Raw genomic sequence first — 18,428 nt, 5'->3', positions numbered from 1 at the left:
TTAGTCAGAATTTAGCCAGATAAAGTGTGCGCAAAAGATATAACCACATATTTGTACTTCCACTTTTAAAGGGATACACAAGTTGATTTTACTCATGTTTAGACATATTTACCCCCCCCCCCACACACACACACAAGGTGGCTTTTACACATATAAGTCGGGGGGGGGGGGGGGGGGTTTAACGTGTGCACCCAGCAATGAAATAACTAGTTTTACCAGTTCACCCAGCCCATCTGTGGCTCATGAAGACTCTCCTGGCTTTTCAGCCTGAATTCCCCTCATTTCACCCAGACCCACCACCTAGTTATTTATTCACTTTTAAGATGTTTATGTGTACTTGTGCCAGATAATGACAAGATGGAAATATACAGAAGTGAAAGAGTTATGTACGTCACTTTGGCAGGTTGTAAAATAGCAACTTACTTCCATAAATGTTGGCCTCCACCCCAGAATGCCCTTGGCCCACTTCTTTTTTTTACACACAAATTTACTCACAGACCCTGATTTTACATGAGTAGTTTGCAGTTTTTAAAATAGCATGTACTTGTATATATGTTATTTTATGCTCACAAGTGCTAATTTGTCCAGGTACAACTTTTGAAAATTTACCTTTTTACACAATTTCAGAGGAAGTTAAAGATCTGGTTAATGAATATTGAGGTATATGGAGGAGGGACTGGGTGAGACTATGACAATTGCTCTGAAAATATGGGGAGGTTGTAATGTTTAGGTTGGAAGAGATATTTTGTCTGTTTTTATGATTTTGTTTTATGTTTATTATATTTTGTTTTTTATGTTTTGCTTTGTTCATTGCTTTGGGTGATTTCTAAATAAAGCAATTCATAAATTTTAGTAAATAAATATTACAATAAGTAGTAATGAGAATAAAAATATGAAATGAAATAAGTATATTGATAGTGCCTACAACAAAAATATCTAAAACAGAGATATAAAAAATATGAAAAATTCTAATACAGCTAAAAATGGTATATGTATTGAAAAATGGAATGTTTTTGAAAAATATAAATTTAGGGAGCTGCTTGTCTAAAAATGAGCATATCAAGATGCTGCAGTTAAACTTAAGACAATAAGGGAAACTGAGGAAAAAATAAACAAACAGTGCTGGATAATAAACAGAAAGCATACCATAATAAAATAACCTTATGAGGAGTCACTTTCCTGCCAATATAGACACAGGTACTGTAAATATAAGAGCACAGAGGACACCAGTTCACCATTCATTCAGGAATTTTCCATTTTCCTATTTTTTGGACTTACCCATCCCTATTTTGTTATACAGTTCATATTACACAAATGTGAATCAGTTCAAAGGACTTTTTGTAAGATTTATTTCTCTTATATTTTCATATTTGTATTGACTGTTTTTCTAGAAGTATTTTTAATGTTAAGTGGTATATCTTGCAGAAATATGGCCATTTTGGGTTTATAGAATGCCCTTATTTTTTGATTTATGCACATACTTTGGTTTTATTTCACCATTTATTAAATATTAATTATTATTGTCTATGTTTGTATGTTTATACTTGTTACTCTGATGCCAACACGCTTCTGTGACAGTCACATCTTTCACACTAAACCTAAAAACAAATCTGGTTTATTAGAGCCACTAAACCACTTAGTCTTTTGCAAGAGGTGGTTTATAACAGAAGAGATACAGTTCTCCCATACATTTACCTTATAAAGAGCAGAGGTTGATGCAGATCCCACTACAAGTGCTATGCCAATGACAGAATGACTATGGAATCCATCCGCATAAGTCATCATCACTATTCCAGCAATAGCAAGTATAGCAGCTACGATCTGGATGGAAACACAGTAAGCATAATTATCACTCAAAATATTTGATATTGACAGTAGCATAGCATTTCAAATAAACATGTACCTTGTTTCAAATCTACTTCAAGCCTTATTCAAGCAAGTGAGCAATATGAAATGCTTTTAGGAGGCAATTTTCATACTACCTGCATAGCTGCAAGGTTCATGCATACTTATTACCTGCAGTCTTTGCACCAGTTTTCAAAGTATGTGCGCACTTTCCCTTTGAAAATTGTCTAAGAAAGGGAAAAGTGCAGGCAAAGATTTGCACCTGTTGTTTCTGTGGGTATTTGCTTCTAACATAACGCACACAGAGGATAATTTTCAAACAACTCTGAGCAGCCCCATACATGCGCATATATCTGCATGCGGAGTTCTGTAATATTTTATAACCTGGACATATTTGGTCCACACACATTAGAAAATACATGTTTTATGATGTTTGAATATCAGCAATGCCTTGAAAGCATGTACTTTTTCTAATACACACATATATTTTTTATCCATGTAAAAAAAGCATCTTTGCTTATCATATACAGTGAACATCCAGGACAAGTTATCCAGCTAACTTTAGCTGGATAACTTATCTGCTCAACGTCTTACTGAATATGCCTCCTACTATATCCACCAGCTAACCTTTATCCACATGTTTATTAACACCTTCATAAAAGTAACAGTTTGGTGAGGCAAGACTTCCTGTGGGTAAATCCATGCTAGCTGTCCCATTAAACCATGTCTTTCTATATGTACTGATCTATAGTTTCCTGGATCAACCAGATCCTTTTTAAAGATTGGTGTTACATTGGTCTCCAACAGATGATTTTAATGATAGATTACAAATTAGATCTGCAATTTCATTTTTGAGTTCTTTCAGAACTCTGGGGTGTAACCCCAATCTGCCCTATTACATCTTCCAGGTTCACCGTGATTTGTTTCAGTTCCTGTGAAACATCACCATTAAATACCATTCCTGGCATGGGTATCTCCCCAACATTTGCCCAGTCAACTTTCAAGTAATTGAAATCTCCCAGTATTACTGTTCTGACAAATTTGTTAGCTTCCCTAATTTCTGATAGCATTTCATCATCTGTCCGTTTTGGTCAGGTAAACAGCAGTTTACTCTTCCCCATCATACATGGAATTTCTACCCATAAAGATTCTATTGTGTAATTAGTCTCCTGCAGGATCTTTATCCTGTTGGACTCTATGCTATCCCTAACATTTATTTATTTATTTATTTATTTATTTAAAATATTTATATACTGCCTATACAACCGGTATTAGGTCTAAGCAGTTCACACATAAAGTGTTACATCCCCACCAAATTGATCCCACCCTATCATTGTAATATAATTTATTCTCTGGTACAGCACTGTCCCATTGGTTATCCTTCTTCCACCAGGTATCTGAGATGCCAATTATGTCTACCTCGTCATTCAATGCTATATATTCTCACTCTCCCATCTTACTGTTTAGACTTTGGACAACAAACAGACCTTTCAAGGTATGTTTATTATTTGTTTACACAACTTTCCTGGCAGTTAACAGGGGTACTTTGGAATCTTTAACTCAATATTTTCTTTACTTATAGGCACATGGGCTACACATGCCTTTAATGGAATCTCTCTATCCGGATGCTCTAACTCTCTAATTTCTTTGGTATCCAAAGATACTTTTCTCTTAACCATGAACTGCTACGCAATTGTCTGCTTTTCCCCTTATTCTAGTTTAAAAGTTGCTCTATCCCCTTTTTAAAGGTTAATGTCAGCAGTCTGGTTCCACCCTGTTAAGGTGGATCTCATCGTTTTGGAATAGGCAATCCCTTACTTAAAATGTTGCCCAATTCTTAACAAAACTAAAGCCCTTTTTCCTGTACCACCCATTGAGACTCTGAAGCTCTGCCTGCCTCTGGAGTTCTGTGAGTGAAACTGTGAGTATGTCAGAGAATGCTCCCATAGAGGTTCCGAATTTCAACTTTCTACTTAAGAGCCTATATTTGTTTTCCAGAACTTCCTTCTCCACCCCATCCTCTGTGGTTAGTGCCCACATCTACCATGACAGCTGGCTCTTCCCCAGTTCTATCTGAAATCCTATCTAGGTGACTCATGAGATCTGCTTTCACATCAGACAGGCAAGTTACCAACCGATCCTCATAAACACTAGCCACTCAGCTATTTCAATACCTAATAATCAAATCATTCTCTATGACTGCCAACCTTGGAGATCCATCCTCTGTACAAGAGGATAATGGAAAGAAGGCCAATGTAGCACCAATTATTATATTAAGGGTTCAGGGTAATCCATGAGCCTATAGACCAGTGAGACTGATGTCTGTGCCAGACAAAATGGTAGAACGTATTCTTAAACACATAATCACTGGCCATATATGTCATGGGTCAGGCAGGCTGAGCCGGGAATTCCCGCAGCAGAAGTAGGGCCAGATGCGGGGGCAAGGCCAGATTGAATTTTCTGCCTATACCAGCCATGTTCTCCACAGACTGAGCCCTTGGCCAGCAGGACTTAGCTAGAACACAGCACAGGCTGAAAGCTGGAACCAGGTGTAACATACCTCTAGGAACTAGGGCAGAGAAATGTTGAATCATCATTGTGACATGAAAAGACTGACAATAGAGTGCTGTCTCTTTAAGAGCTGAGGGGGGGGAAAGGAGATTCAAAATTTGATTGTATTGAGCGTGTGCGAACAGATCACTGCTCAGCTTGAACAGAGTTCCTGCCCTGCTCTGAACTAATAAATATTATCTGTGCTGATTAAGGTGAGCAGCCCTTTATAATTGTATTCATGTGTAATGTATTTATGTTAGTTAACATTGTTTTGAGATGTATTGAAGTTGTTTTTTACTTTACCTAAAGAGATGTATAAAAATTTGATTGTATTGAGCGTGTGCGAACAGATCACTGCTCAGCTTGAACAGAGTTCCTGCCCTGCTCTGAACTAATAAATATTATCTGTGCTGATTAAGGTTCTCTTTTCTGGAACCCTGCTGTAGACGACTTGGGAGTAGTTGAACTGTGCCCTGTCAGGATTTGAAGCTCTTCTTTTGGATAGAGGCTGCTGTATTGTGGATTTGGCAGTTGAAGCAGCAGTACTGACGCCCTCTTCAGCTCTAAATTCAAATGGACACACAGTAGGATACAATCTGGGACTTTGCTTGTTCAGAGACTGCTTAAGGTCGGGTGCTATATCACATGCTGATTCTGGTTGAAATACTTAACATGAGTTTATGACAAAGTTGAGTTTTCTCTTGTACTATATACATGTGTTTATATGATAAATGCAGATGCTTAGGAAGTGAACAGATTTATTTCAGTCATTCATTCCAGTAAAGATAAAACTGTTACTCACTAAAGAGCGTGTGGATTCATTTCTGATACTGGGTTGGGAATCAAAGTGCAGGTTTCAGACACAAGGAGTCATAAAGAAAATTGAACTTTAAGGGTTACACAGGCACCAGCTGGGAGCTGGAACCAGGCACAGGCTAGTACTGAGGGCAGGCAGAAGCTGGTTGCAGGCAGGGATGAAGACACAGAATAGAACCAAGAGCAAGACTGGAAGTAGACATAGCTGGACATGACAGGGCAAGGACAGGAGAAAATAAGACTAGAGAAGGAATGGTCAAAAACAGGACTAGAACAAGCAACAATAAACAAGAAGGCTCAAACTGGTAACAAGGCTGGCTAGGCAAACTTAGAAGCCCAAAGTCTGCAAGGCAGGACAGAGGCCCAGGCAGCCACAGAGCAAGGCTGGGAGGCCACAAGACAATGCAGGAAGGCCTGGGAAGCCACAAGGCAAGTTAGGAGGCCAAGGTAGGCCAAAAGGCAAGCAAATATGGCCTGGTCAAATAGCCAAGGTGACTCAATAAAGAGGCAAAGAGTGTATGGAGAGGCTGGGTTAGGTAGGCCTGGAATTGCCATGTCATGTAGTCAGCAGGGAGGCAGCTAGAGTGACTGTGAGTGAGGCTCCCTGATGACCTCTGCTGGCAGGGGATGGGAGTGGGGCTGTGTAGCAGGCAGAAAGGTGACAATATAATTAGACATTCCTTTAAAGTGGAAGAGTGAACATGGTTTTAGCAAAGGAATGTCTTGCCTTACCAGTCTTTTAGATTTTTTTAAAGCTGTAAATAAATATGTAGATAAAAGATGAACCACTGATTGTTCCTTTTTCTAGATCTTTTATGAATATATTAAACACAGGACCCAGTAGCAATCCCTGTGGTACTCTATTAATGGCCTTTCTCCATTTTGGAATCTTCCCATTTAATGCTATCCTATATTTCCTGATTTTTAACCAGTTAAAAGCTACACTAAAAGTTTTCAGAGGATGTGGTAAAAGCTCAAAGATTAGACTGCCAGAAAAGTATGAGGCATACCGGGATGTCTTTGATAAAGGAGCTGGCTTGCTCTCATTGCAAAGACCAGAAGACTACCAAGTAGATTTTTCTCAGGGGCAGAAATATTGCTTGGGAGAATCTATTCTTTGTCAGAGCCAGAACTGAAGGTCCTCTTGGCTTCTACCAAGCATCTCAATTCGTGCGCATAGGCTGAGCAAAGCCTCTAGTTTGGCTGAGGATTCTAACCCAGCCAAATTGGCCTTTATTTGGACCGTTATATCCCATTGGAAGTGAGCATGCAGGGCTGGTTCATTCCAGTTCAGATCATTTTCTAACTGGTTAAGCTCCATGCATATTCAGTTATGCTCCGCTGGCCCTGATTGAACTCCAAGATCTTGCTTTCCACCATCTGAATGTGATCTGGATCATCGGAAGCCTGGGAGAGGGCAACCACAAACAGGTCTGATTGTTTCAGAATTGGATTATCATATTCCAGAAATGGTGTTACCCATGCCAGGGCCATCTTGGTGAGCAGGTTAATCATACAACCCACCTTGAGCAGTTCTGATGGATACAAGTGCAGATGTAGGCAAAACCATAGCTTACATTAATGCAGGAAACCCTGCAACTCACTCCTATTTCCACCAAACGTTTCAGGATGTGGCAGTCGGGATTCTGGGGGTGACTGGTCCATCTGGGGCTGCTCACCTTGAATGGCAATAGGGCCCTAGAGGGAATCCCCTTCAATTGTAGAGCACGAACCTGTACCTCCATCCCTTGTACTGCCTCCATAAGGTTCAAGTATTTTTGATCTGCAGGAAACTGTTTCATTTTAGCCAGGCTTCTGTTTGGGCTGGTCAAAGCTTTCTTGTCCTGCTCTTCTGAGGATGGAGAGGAAGTGTATTTTAGAGAAGCTGGGTGGTCTGGAGCGGATGTCTTCAGCTTTAAGCAACCACTGTTCCCCACAAGTTGGGCCCTTAGGTACATGCAACCTCCAGGATTTACCAAGCAGAGGCTGGAAACTGGTGGAAACTGAGCAGGACCCAGGATCAGAGCAGAGAACCAGGAACATGCAGGAAAAAGGCCAAGCAACAGCAGGATCACGGAGTGAACTCTGAGGACTGTTGAACCAGTAAAGGTGTGTTAGGCTAGGGCTCCTTATATCTAGCCCTCAATTTGGGACATGTCATCTAATGCTGATCCAATAGGGAGCTTTCTGAGCCTTCCTAATGCAATTTAGTTAGTTTCATAGTTCCTACAGGTTTCTTGTTGAACCAGAGTCCCTTTGGCTCCATTGCAAGAATTCGTGGCTTTGAACAGTGGGGGCCACAAGTTTGATCCCTGCTGTTCCTGACACCCGGATATAATTGAAAATTCTCCTCCACTTAATGGCTCATAGTCACGTGTTCTGAAGCATAGTGCAGTAATAGCTGAAGAAGGCAAAGCCATGTTGTGGTTCTTTGCAGAAGTGTCAGCATCATTAGTCATTAGCATCCTAGCTGTTCTTCCTTGATAGGCACAAAGAGCAGGGAAAGAGCACTACATAATATTGCAGGCTTCCTGATTAATGTTTAAAAGAGTCTGCCCCTCCATGCTTGTTGATATAAAACATGGTCATTTGTTATTTGAATTAAGACTAATTGTTTTCTGTGACCAGGGACTTAATACTTTAAGAACATTGAAGATGGTTCTCAATCTAAATTGTTTGTGTGAAGTAATTTATTTATTGGCAACCAGTTTCCTTGAGAACATAAATAGTTGAAATGAGTGCCCAACCTTTGATTGGAAATATGTCTGGTTATTGTTTCCTGAAACTGAGGTTGGCGACTATTCTGACCTCTGCATAGGTTGGAAGGATTTAAGCACCATGTCAGAGAATAGATAAGTGGTGGAAAATTGAACCTCTCAAATTTTAAATGCCATTGAGCTGGTCTCAAGACAAGGCAAGCAAAAAGGGTATGTGCCATGTGATACAACATTTGCATAAACTGCCAGGCCATGATTTGGCTTGGTTTGGATAGTGTCAGGATTATGCTTATTAAGATGTTTGCTCTTTGAGGCAAAAAAGCTTTCCCATGTGTTATATCCAGATGAGCTCCTATAAACTCTATTGCTTGAGAGAATTCTATCTTGGATTTTGGAAAATTGTTGCTGAATCCTAGGAATAGAAGGTATTCCATTATATGAAGTGGGCTAGAGTGGGCCTACAAATGGATTTGGCCTGCTATAAGTTAGTTGTCTAGGAAGGGAAAAGCAAACACATTATGTAACTTTAGATGAGTTGCATTGCATTTCGTGAAGACACTGGTGGATAATGAGGCTGAAAGGAACTCAGTACTGATAGTGATCATTCCATATGATGAAACCTAGAAATTTCCTGTAATTTTTGTGAACTGCAAAGTGTGTGTAAGCATTTTTGAGATTTAGGGTAGATAACCAGTTGGAGGATACACTTAAGGAGTTCATCTTGAATTTTTCTTTTTTGAGATGCCTCGTGAGGTTTCTGAGCACCAAGATGAGATGACATCCTCCTGGCTTTTTGGAATTAGGAAGCACGTGGAATAGAAAACCCAAGTTCCTTTTCCAGAAATGAAACGGGTTCTACTACATTGGCTGAGAGGAGGGTTAATAGCTCCTACTGCAGAAATATGATTTGATCTGCAACTAGAGAGGGACAACTTGGAGGACAGATTTGAAATTTAATTACTACTTGCTGTATGATCTTTAACACACATCAATCTATTATTATCAAAGACCATGTGAAAATGAAATGTTGGAGTCTCCCCCCCCCCCCCCCCCACAAGAAGACCATCCAACTGGGGATTCTGTTTGATAGTGTAGTCAAAAAAAAAAATTTGGTTTGAGAAAGCTGCAAAGATTTGATTTGAGCTCTTTCTCTCACACACCAGCTGGGTTGTTGCTGCTGCCATTGCTGCTGCTGAGGGTGGGGTCACTGAAAAGAGTAAGGTTGATATCAACTTTAACAGATGTACTGCCTTTTGTAGTACTGAGGCTGAGGTTTTCTAGATGTAGAAGGTTAGTCCGTCATTGCAGTTGATAATAAGAAGTAGATGATATAAGGTCTACTGCTGTTGATTTAAAAGAATTTGTTTTCCTCGCACAGCAAATATACAAGCATAAAAATATATTCAACACACACCTGTTTTGGGACAGGTTCTGTTCAATATCTTTGTGAGTGACATTGTGGAAGGGATAGCAGGTAACATGTCTATTTGCAGATGAAACTAAGGTCTGCAACAGCGTAGACAAGCCTGAAGGAATAGAGAGAATGAAAAGTGATTTAAGAAAGCTTGAAGAGTGGTCAAAGATTTGGTAGCTGGGATGCAATGCCAAGAAGTACAGAGTCATGTACCTGGGGTGTGGTAATCCTAAAGAGCTATATATGATGGAGAGTGAAACTTGAAGTGCACGGGCCAACAGAGGGATCTTGGAGTAATAATGTCTGGCGATCTGAAGACAGCAAAGCAGTCTGATAAGGCAATAGCTAAAGCTAGAAGAATGCTGGGCTGCATAGAGAGAGGAATAACTAGAAAGAAAAAGGAGGTGATAATGCCCTTGTACAGGTCCTTGGTGAATCCTCACCTGGAGTACTGTGTTCAGTTCTGGAGACTGCATCTCAAAAAGGTTAGAGACTGGATAGAGGCGGTTCAGAGAAGGGTGACCAAAATCTATGTCGGAAGACTTATGAGGAGAGGCTTAAGGATCTAAATATGTATACTCTGGAAGAGAGTGTGGGGGACATATGAACCAGACTTTCAGATATTTGAAAAGTTGTAATGATTCACAAAATTCAAATCTTTTCCATCAGAAAGGAAACAGTAGAACCTAAGGGTCACAAAATGAGACACCAGGGGATACAACTCAGAAACAACATCAGGAAATATTTCTTCATGGAGCACATGAATGCCCTTCCAGAGAAGGTGATGAAGAAAAAGATCAACAAATTCAAAGGGGCATGGGATAAACACCGTGGATCCCTAAGGGTTAGAGGATGGAAATGAAGAAGAGGGTGCATGGGGTAACCTTCGCAGTGTGGCAGTTACTACCCTTAACAGAAGGCATAGGGATTACTACCTTCAATTAATAGCCTTGATGGTTTTGACTCAACTGCAACATTGCTCCCCACTTTGGCTGGGGGGAGGGGAACTGGATACAGACAACTACCAACATGGGCCCTGACTTTTACAGTCTGGGGTACTGACATGCAGACATAAGGGAAAAAGCACAGGACAACTTCTACAGCCAAGACCCAAAGCAAAGAACATCAAGCAGCATTGTTTGAATTATCAAGAAGGCTCTTCATCCAGTAACAATGTTGCTAGCAGTAATTTGTTATGGGCTTGACAGTTGCTTGGTTTTGATTGTAAATATTACCCTTATCATAAGGCTTGGCAGTAACTGCATGGAATGGCAGTTACTATCCTTGAGAGAAACATTGGGGTATCCTGCATGGAACAGCAGATACTACCACAAGAAGCTTGCAGATGGACTGGATGGGCCATCTGGTCCTTTTCTGCCATGATTGCTATGTTTCTATGTTAAATAAATGCTTTCTCACTTCAATACTTACACAGTACTGCTGTTCTCAAATGCCTGAGCAAACAAGTAGGACTTTAAAGCCTTTTTTTAAAGGAACTGTAACATGGCTGAGTTCAAAGCTGTTCCAGAAGGGAATCCCAAAACATTGGTCCCACTACAGAGAAAGCTCTTTCCCTTGTGAAACCCAATTGTGCCAGCCTAGGCAAAGGTACCTTAAGTAGGTTTCTATTTGCTGATTTCAAAGCCTGTGAGGGTCTATAAAAATGAAGAATTGGTTTTGCCTATGGCATATCACTCCATTGGTGAAAGCAATCCTGTGACTCAACACTGCCACCTTAAATTGGCCTGTGAATCAACATTGCTACCTTAAATTGGATCTTCCATTTTATTGGTATACAGTGTAAGAAGGCCAAGAACAGAGTGATATGATCATACAACCTTGTGCCTGTGAGAATATGGGCAGCAGCCTTCTGTACAAGTTGTAAAGCTTGTGTAGCATTAGCTGGAAGACCAGCATTTAGAAAACTGCAATAGTCTGGGATGGAAAACACTAGTGCCTGGAGGACAGTTTGAAAATCCTGAGTCTTGAGAACAGGTTTTAATCATCTGAGCATTCTTAGCTTATAAAATGACAACCAATCTAATCTGAGGATATAATGACAGGTTATCCAACATAACACCAAGATTTTTTAAAGTAAACGCAACAGGAATGCAGTGACCATCAAAGTTGGTTTCTATTTGCTGATTTCAAAGCCCATGAGGGTCTATAAAAACGTGAATTGGTATCACTTACAACAGCCTGTGAATCAGCACTACCATCTTAAATTGGATCCTCTTAAATGATGGTTGCCGAGGATAATCACCTCAGTTTTCTGAAAATTCAACATCAGTTTATTGTGTTATAGCCTTTGCTTCTCAGAATTCAAACATAAAGAAACCAAACCAAAGGTATATGACCAAGAGGATTCATATGGAACAAAAAACTGTATGTTTCTGGTTGACATGAATGGTAAAGTCACCAAGGATTATTGTGAAAACTAGGTCAGTCTTTAAAGTGGAAAAATAACTTGATTAATAGAGAAATATTGTTAATTAAAAGTCCAGGTGGACAGTAGATTATCTTAGATGTAACCAATAACTTCAGTTTTTCTCAAAAGAAATTAGCCCTTGTACATGCATGGGTCATCAGCAAGATTTTCATGTACAGCTTCGCATAGCTCTGAAGCTCTAAACAAAACTAATCTTGCCCCACTGGCTATTGCTGACATCCTGGAAGAAGTCTCATATGCCTCATAGTTTGATCTGATGAAGTGTACCACATTCTTCAGCTTCCTGAAGAGTTGACATGAAACATTGCTTAAATTCTGATAGATAAAACTAATGGATAGATTAAATTATGGATATTTAAATTATGGCTATTTTGATTAATTGAGTTATTGGTATGCTGAAATATTTTAATTTTGAGTCTTATTAGAAGTTTTAATTTTAATTAAGCATGATTGTTTTTATGATGTTTTGATTATGTATCAATGTTCTGATGTGTAATGTATAATTTTAAATGTTATTGTAAACCAGTTTGGTGAATTATTGAAAACTGATATAACAAAAATAAATTACAAATACCATAGAAGTTATTGACTCATATATTGTAGTTTTTGTAGGCAAGAATACATATACTGCACCATGTATAATTGTTGTGCAGCTATTATAGGACTTAACATAGCTGATTGGAATAATTTGTTTTTCTGTGCTGTCCAATAAGGCAGCATCCTGGCCCTGAGTATTAGAAAGTGTTTTAAATCTATGACCCCTGATTGGTGATTAGTTGATGATCTGGACAAGATCGAACTTTATATGTGATATCCAGTTTTCTTGACACTAGTTGCATTGACAAATGTGTCTGTCACATCTTTTCTGAATCTCCTGTTGTAGGCTATATATTGGAATGGCTACATCCTGTTTTGGTGATTCAATAAATTTTAACAAGTCAAATATATCTTCTCTAGGTCCTGCCTCTGGGAACAAGGGGAAGGGAATATCCTTGGCCATCTTTTGGACAAAAGCGGGATATAGTGTGTCCTCAGGAGGAGATATACTCATAAGAGATTGTGGGGACTAAGACCAATAGAGTTTTCATCCTCTGAATGGAATAATGGAGACGCATAAGACTGATAGATTCCTCTTGTGAATAAGAGAGGATGAATCATGGGATTTAGCCTGCATTGTTTCTTGTCTCGGCTGATAAGGACAGATAGTAGAATGACCTTCCATCTTAGGTGGTGGTGATTCCAAAATGGGAAACATCTGTTCCAGTAATAGAGGAGGTGAGATATCAGTAAAATATTTTTTTTTTATCACATCCTTCTCACTATGGTATGGAAGTCAACTGCAGGAAGCCCAGTGAAAAAAACTGTCAGATTCAGGAACAAGAATCTGTATCTAAGAGCTTTGGTCCTGTGTTAATGTTGCTGCGCCATAACTAGAGTCTACATGTCTACATGTACAGAAAATAGCACCATGATTTTCCTTATGGATAATGCTGATGAACTTTTAAGCACTGAGGAGGGAGATCTCCAAAGAGAACGGACTCTGTGCTAAGGAAAAACCCATCTGCATGGAGAGCACACGTTTGGTTGCCAAGGTTGAATGGCTCCTACGCTGAGACTTAGAGTCATGGCACCGATCATAAGATTGAGACTATGGCCTCTGCATCAAAGAATTCTTTAACTTACTGCTGAGATCGATGCCTGAGGACATCTCAAAATATCAAGGCATAGCTTCTTGATTTTTCTGACCCTCAGATATATGCAAATAGAGGTACTGGCACACTATGGGAAGGGCCCAGGCAACAAAGACATCCATCATGTTGATCCAACAATTCTGAAAGAGCAACAGGGATATCTCTTGAACTCCAGCTTTTTGTCTGTCTTTTTTTAAAAGGATGAATTCCAAACTGAACTTAATTTTTAAGCAAAATTAATTTTTTTTAGAAGACAATGAAAAATTAAACAAATTAAACAAAAATAAAAAAATCTCCTCAGGGATAAAAAAAAAAAAAAAAAGAGTGATTTGATGAGAGAGCCAAAACAAAAAAAACCCCCATTCTTTTGCACTAGCAGAAGAAAGACTGAAGAGACTTGTGCGGACGCAGCTGCGTGGGACCTTCTCCATCTTTCTGAGCTCTGAGAGAGCTTTTCCATCTCTTTTCTGTTGGATGACATCGCCCACTCATGTGGCTGATTCTTGTTTAACTTGTCCATCAAGAAATTGCATTAAGGGCTTGATTTTCAGAACACTTTGGGGTGAATTTTGAAAGTGTAACTCACATTAAAAGACCCATATGCACAAGAAACTAGGCTACGCACGAGCAACGCATATTTTAAAAGCTGCAAATTATGCTCATATATGCGTGTGCACGAGTTAAAAAAAAAAAAAGGGGGGGGGTGGGCAAACTTGGGGCATGTCAGGAGTGTTCCATGGTGGGACCAAAATTTACCCACATAAATCCAAATTTTAAATCTAGGGGCCGCATTGCACGCCAGGTTGTTAGCCACGCTTTGGATAGATGTAAGTCTGCAGAAATCTGTTTAGGACTAATACGACTGGGTGAGGGGTCCAGCTCAACTGGGGGGGGAGGGGGGAGTGCAGGCTCAAGAACCAGAGGGGGACGGGATATCCTCAAGACAGACTGGGCAAGCTGGTGTACTAATTGGTAAACTAGGAATGGCCTTCACGTGAGCATGCTTTAAAATATGCTTACCCACACGTGTTAATGCCAACAAAGTCCTAAGGAAGATATGCAAATTACATTTGCTTGAGAAACCACTTAAAATTAGGGGCACATACAGGCACAGTAGGCATTTTTTTAAATCATATGCGTGCAAATGAGTGCACTATTTATAGTTTCTGCATATGTGTGCTGGAGTGTCTATACGCATGAGTACGGGCGCCTGCGCACACATTTTAATGTTACCGTCCATTTTGAAAATTTGCAGGAATGCATGGAACTAGTGCCGACACAGACACAAAAAGTTACACTTGCTAAGGAGCAGGTGCAACTTTGTGCATGTATATTTTACTTGCATCCTTTTGAATATCAAAAGGATGCAAGTAAATTATAGCCCCACCCCAACTCTGCTCCCCAGAACACCTTTTTGTATAAATGGCTTTGAAATTTTATAACAGCTCCCATAAGCGGAAAATCTACGGGTACTTTCTATCTGCAGACTTTGTTTAGCCCAAATTTTCAAAGCAGACTTATGCTGACAAGTGCACACAGTTTCACCTGCTGCTATCAGGGCTGGTGGAAGCACTAGGCAAACTAGGCAATCGCCTACAGCGCCACAGGTTTGGGGACGACCCGACAGACGCCTACTGCTGCCACCGGCCCTGCTCAGAATTGTTAAAAAAAACCAAAACAAAAACCCACTGTCCTGACACTGGTAGTAGCTGCAGGACTGAGGCAATTGGGTATCCTCCTTCCCACCCTCAGGGGCTGAAAGAGGGTATGTGTTGTGTGCCTGCTTAGGTGGGAAGAATGATGCCCAAACGTTGCGGCTGGAAGGTCACACATTGCAGTGTCAGCTGGGCCCACCTGGCTGAAGAGAGGATGAGCAGGATTAGTGTGGGCTGCGTGGCTGGAGAGAGGAGCAGCAGCAGATGGCCTGTGTGGTCAAAGACAGGAGCCGCATCTGCTCAGCAAGGACGACAGGAGGCTTCTTGATACCGTGGGAGTCCAAGAAAAGCTGCTGCACCTTGGAGGGAGAGAAAACGCACATGCGTGTATGGATGTGTGAATGCATTGGGGCCGAGCGCACTGTGTAACCCGCACTCCGAAGCGGGTTAAATAGGCGCTAATTCATCCCCTAATGCAATAGGGGGATTAGCGCCTATTTAACCCGTGTCGGATGTGGAGTGAATGTAATAGTGCTCATCACATGCAAATGAATGTGAATGAGGCTAATACTCATTCACTCCACATGCAAAAAAAAAGTGTACGTCTCAGACGCACATTTTGCTCTCAGATCTTAATGCCTGCCTGGAGCAGGTGTTAATAGCTGAGCGCAGGTAAAAGGTATAGAAAAGCAGAAAAACTGCTTTTTTGTACTACTTACCTTGGCAGACTGCCGAGTTAAGAAGACCGATGCTGGTAAACTTGGCGTCGGTTTTCATAACCAGCCGTCTGCCAGTAATGAAATGGCTGCCGATAAACTCGCTCCTCCTTGCTAGCACGACCCTCCTTGCTAGCACAACCCCCCTAATTTGGGTATAGCATGGCGCCCCCCCTTTGCGAGCACAACGCGCACATTAGGAAAGCTTTCCGTGCTTTTTATTGCATCATTCATTGTGTGTGAGCATGTGTGTGCAAGTGTATATGACAGCATGTGTATGTGAGAGAAAGCACGTGAGGGTGAGAGCATGTATGTATGAGAGAGCATCATGAGAGAGTGTGTGTGTTTGTGTGAGAGGTAGAGAATGTGTGTGTGTGTTTGAGCGCATGAGGGGAAGAGAGTGAGTGTGTGTATGAACGTGTATGAGTAAGCGCGTGTGCATGTGTTGGACAGTGTGTATGTGAGAGAGGAGAAAGTTTGTGTATCACCACCGTCTCCGCACTCTAATCCACAACAAGCTCAGGCTGAAAATAAAAAAAAGTTACCACGTATGGTGAGTGGGGGATTTTTTATCCTTATTTTTAATTATTGGGTGGTGTTTGGAGTGTCAGCTATTTTGAAATATTTTATTGATGTTTGGGAAAGCTTTCAAAATTGTATGAGTCTAATTATTGGATTCATCAGCTGTTTTGAAATTATTTTATTAGTATGATTTAACTATTTGATTAACGATTTATATATCTTGATTTTGTTTGAAGTTTCATGAGGAATGAATGTGTTTGTCCATTGTTGCACTGTACACAGAGTCTAGCATGTTGCGATTTACAGTTCAGTTTATCTGCACATTTCTAGTTATACTTTATGGTGTCTTTATTCTGTATCTGGTGAGGGTCTGTCTGTGTTCTGCATGCGTGACTGAGGTGAAGCATTCTGTCAGCATATGGTTTCTCTGTAGGGATCTATAGTAGCTTGACCTGTTCTGTTTTCCCGATAGGAGGTGTATTGATGTTTTATAGTCTGGTGTAATATTTGTGATGTTGCCTTTTTCATAGATAGGGCTGGTACTGTTTGAGTGTTGGGAGATAAAATGCTGTGTTGATACAGGAAGACAAAGCCCACACCCATGTTACAATAGGCCTAATGCCCTATGAGTTCCTAGTTGCAGAGTTTCTGGTTTGCATTATAGCAGTGCATATAACTATCACAGCCATGTGTACATTATATTTTATACCTCAGAATGTCATTTTTCATGTAAAATCTGTTATAAATGCACCATTTTAGATTGGGTATGGGGAGGTCAGGGAGGAGGGGCGCCAGGCTGTAAGGTTTGCCTAGGGTGCCTAATACCCTTGCACTGGCCTTGGCTTCCTTGCAGGCCTAACTTTGTACACAGAGATTTTCATGCATGCTTTAAAAAACTGAAGTGCATATAAATCCTTTCCCCGCCCTCCGAACACCTCTTCCTATAGTAGGTAAAAGTATGCATGAATGTGGGTTCCATGTGTATATTTTCCCTCAAAATCTGCAGGTTGATTTTCAAAGTGTGATTTATGGGTATAAGGCACTTTGAAAATCAAGCCCTAGAAATATACAAATATGAGCTACAATTGAAAGTATAGAGTCAATACACTGTATGATGTAATAAGCATATGTAATAATAAAGTGAGCCTACAATAGGAAAGCAGAAAATTCATGGCTGGCTGAATCCTATGTTTCCAGATATGATATATACGTACTGTAGCTGTCTGCTTGCAGGAAGATGCCAAACAAACCTCACTAGAAAAAAGCCTTATAAAAACAGAGGGTTTCGAGGTAAAGCAAGAGGATTAGCCTGTGCAGTATGCTGACATTCTCAATCATGTGCATATAGAAAGAGTTTTCCAAAGTATCTGTCTAATAATCATTTCAGCCAGCGGGCTTCCTCCCCAAACTGATCTTTCATTTGTCACTTAAAAACATTTATTTTGCTCAGATTTGTTTTCCTGCTGTGTTAGCATTGCATTGGCTTGGAATGATTTACTTTTATTTTCCAGTGATCAGCTCTGTGCAAAGATCAATATTTATAATAAAGAACTCAGAGTGCCCTCTGCGGTTCTTTAGCTGAGAACTAAAATGATAAACACAAATAGTTCAAGCTATTGATTAGAAAAAGAAATGATGTTATTCAAAATAATAGGAAAAAAGTTGCTGGATTAAAAGTGGATTTTTTTTTTCTAGATGGAGCCTAATAAGGTAATAGACAATGGATTTGATTTAAAAAGAATCTACAGCAACACATACACTACAGGTTTAAGTATTTCAGGAAATTAGACATCTGAGATGGTATTCAAAAACTCTCATAGCAGTGTAGAATTTCACATTGTAAAGAACAGATATGTAAAGCAGGAGAAATAATGTCATTAAAGAAAATAATGATGTCCTTATAAGAAGATTATGATAAATGTATAGACACATGGTCACCTTTCTCCAGGAAAATGCAAGGATTCTTTGGCACACAGTGACGGATTTAGGATTTTGCTGCCCCTAGGCACTGTGAGTGCTGTTGCCCTTGCCATTTCCCCCGGAAGGTCAG

The 18,428-nt window shown here is 40.1% G+C and overlaps 1 protein-coding gene across 2 annotated transcripts in view; it reads right to left on the bottom strand.

Moving 5' to 3' along the window:
- The window catches only part of SLC35F3 (solute carrier family 35 member F3), a 461,576-nt gene that overhangs the window by 30,950 nt on the left and 412,198 nt on the right, over nucleotides 1-18,428 (bottom strand). For both annotated transcript variants that reach the window (XM_029593874.1, XM_029593875.1), the window contains one exon: nucleotides 1,696-1,821. In XM_029593874.1, the coding sequence (XP_029449734.1) occupies nucleotides 1,696-1,821 (126 nt within the window). The remainder of the gene's footprint in view (nucleotides 1-1,695; nucleotides 1,822-18,428) is intronic.

Source organism: Rhinatrema bivittatum, chromosome 3 (genome assembly GCF_901001135.1).
Source record: "Rhinatrema bivittatum chromosome 3, aRhiBiv1.1, whole genome shotgun sequence".
In the NCBI taxonomy this organism is placed as follows: domain Eukaryota; kingdom Metazoa; phylum Chordata; class Amphibia; order Gymnophiona; family Rhinatrematidae; genus Rhinatrema; species Rhinatrema bivittatum.
Note: the sequence above shows the minus strand (reverse complement) of the source record. Positions and strands in the feature narration are given on the sequence as shown.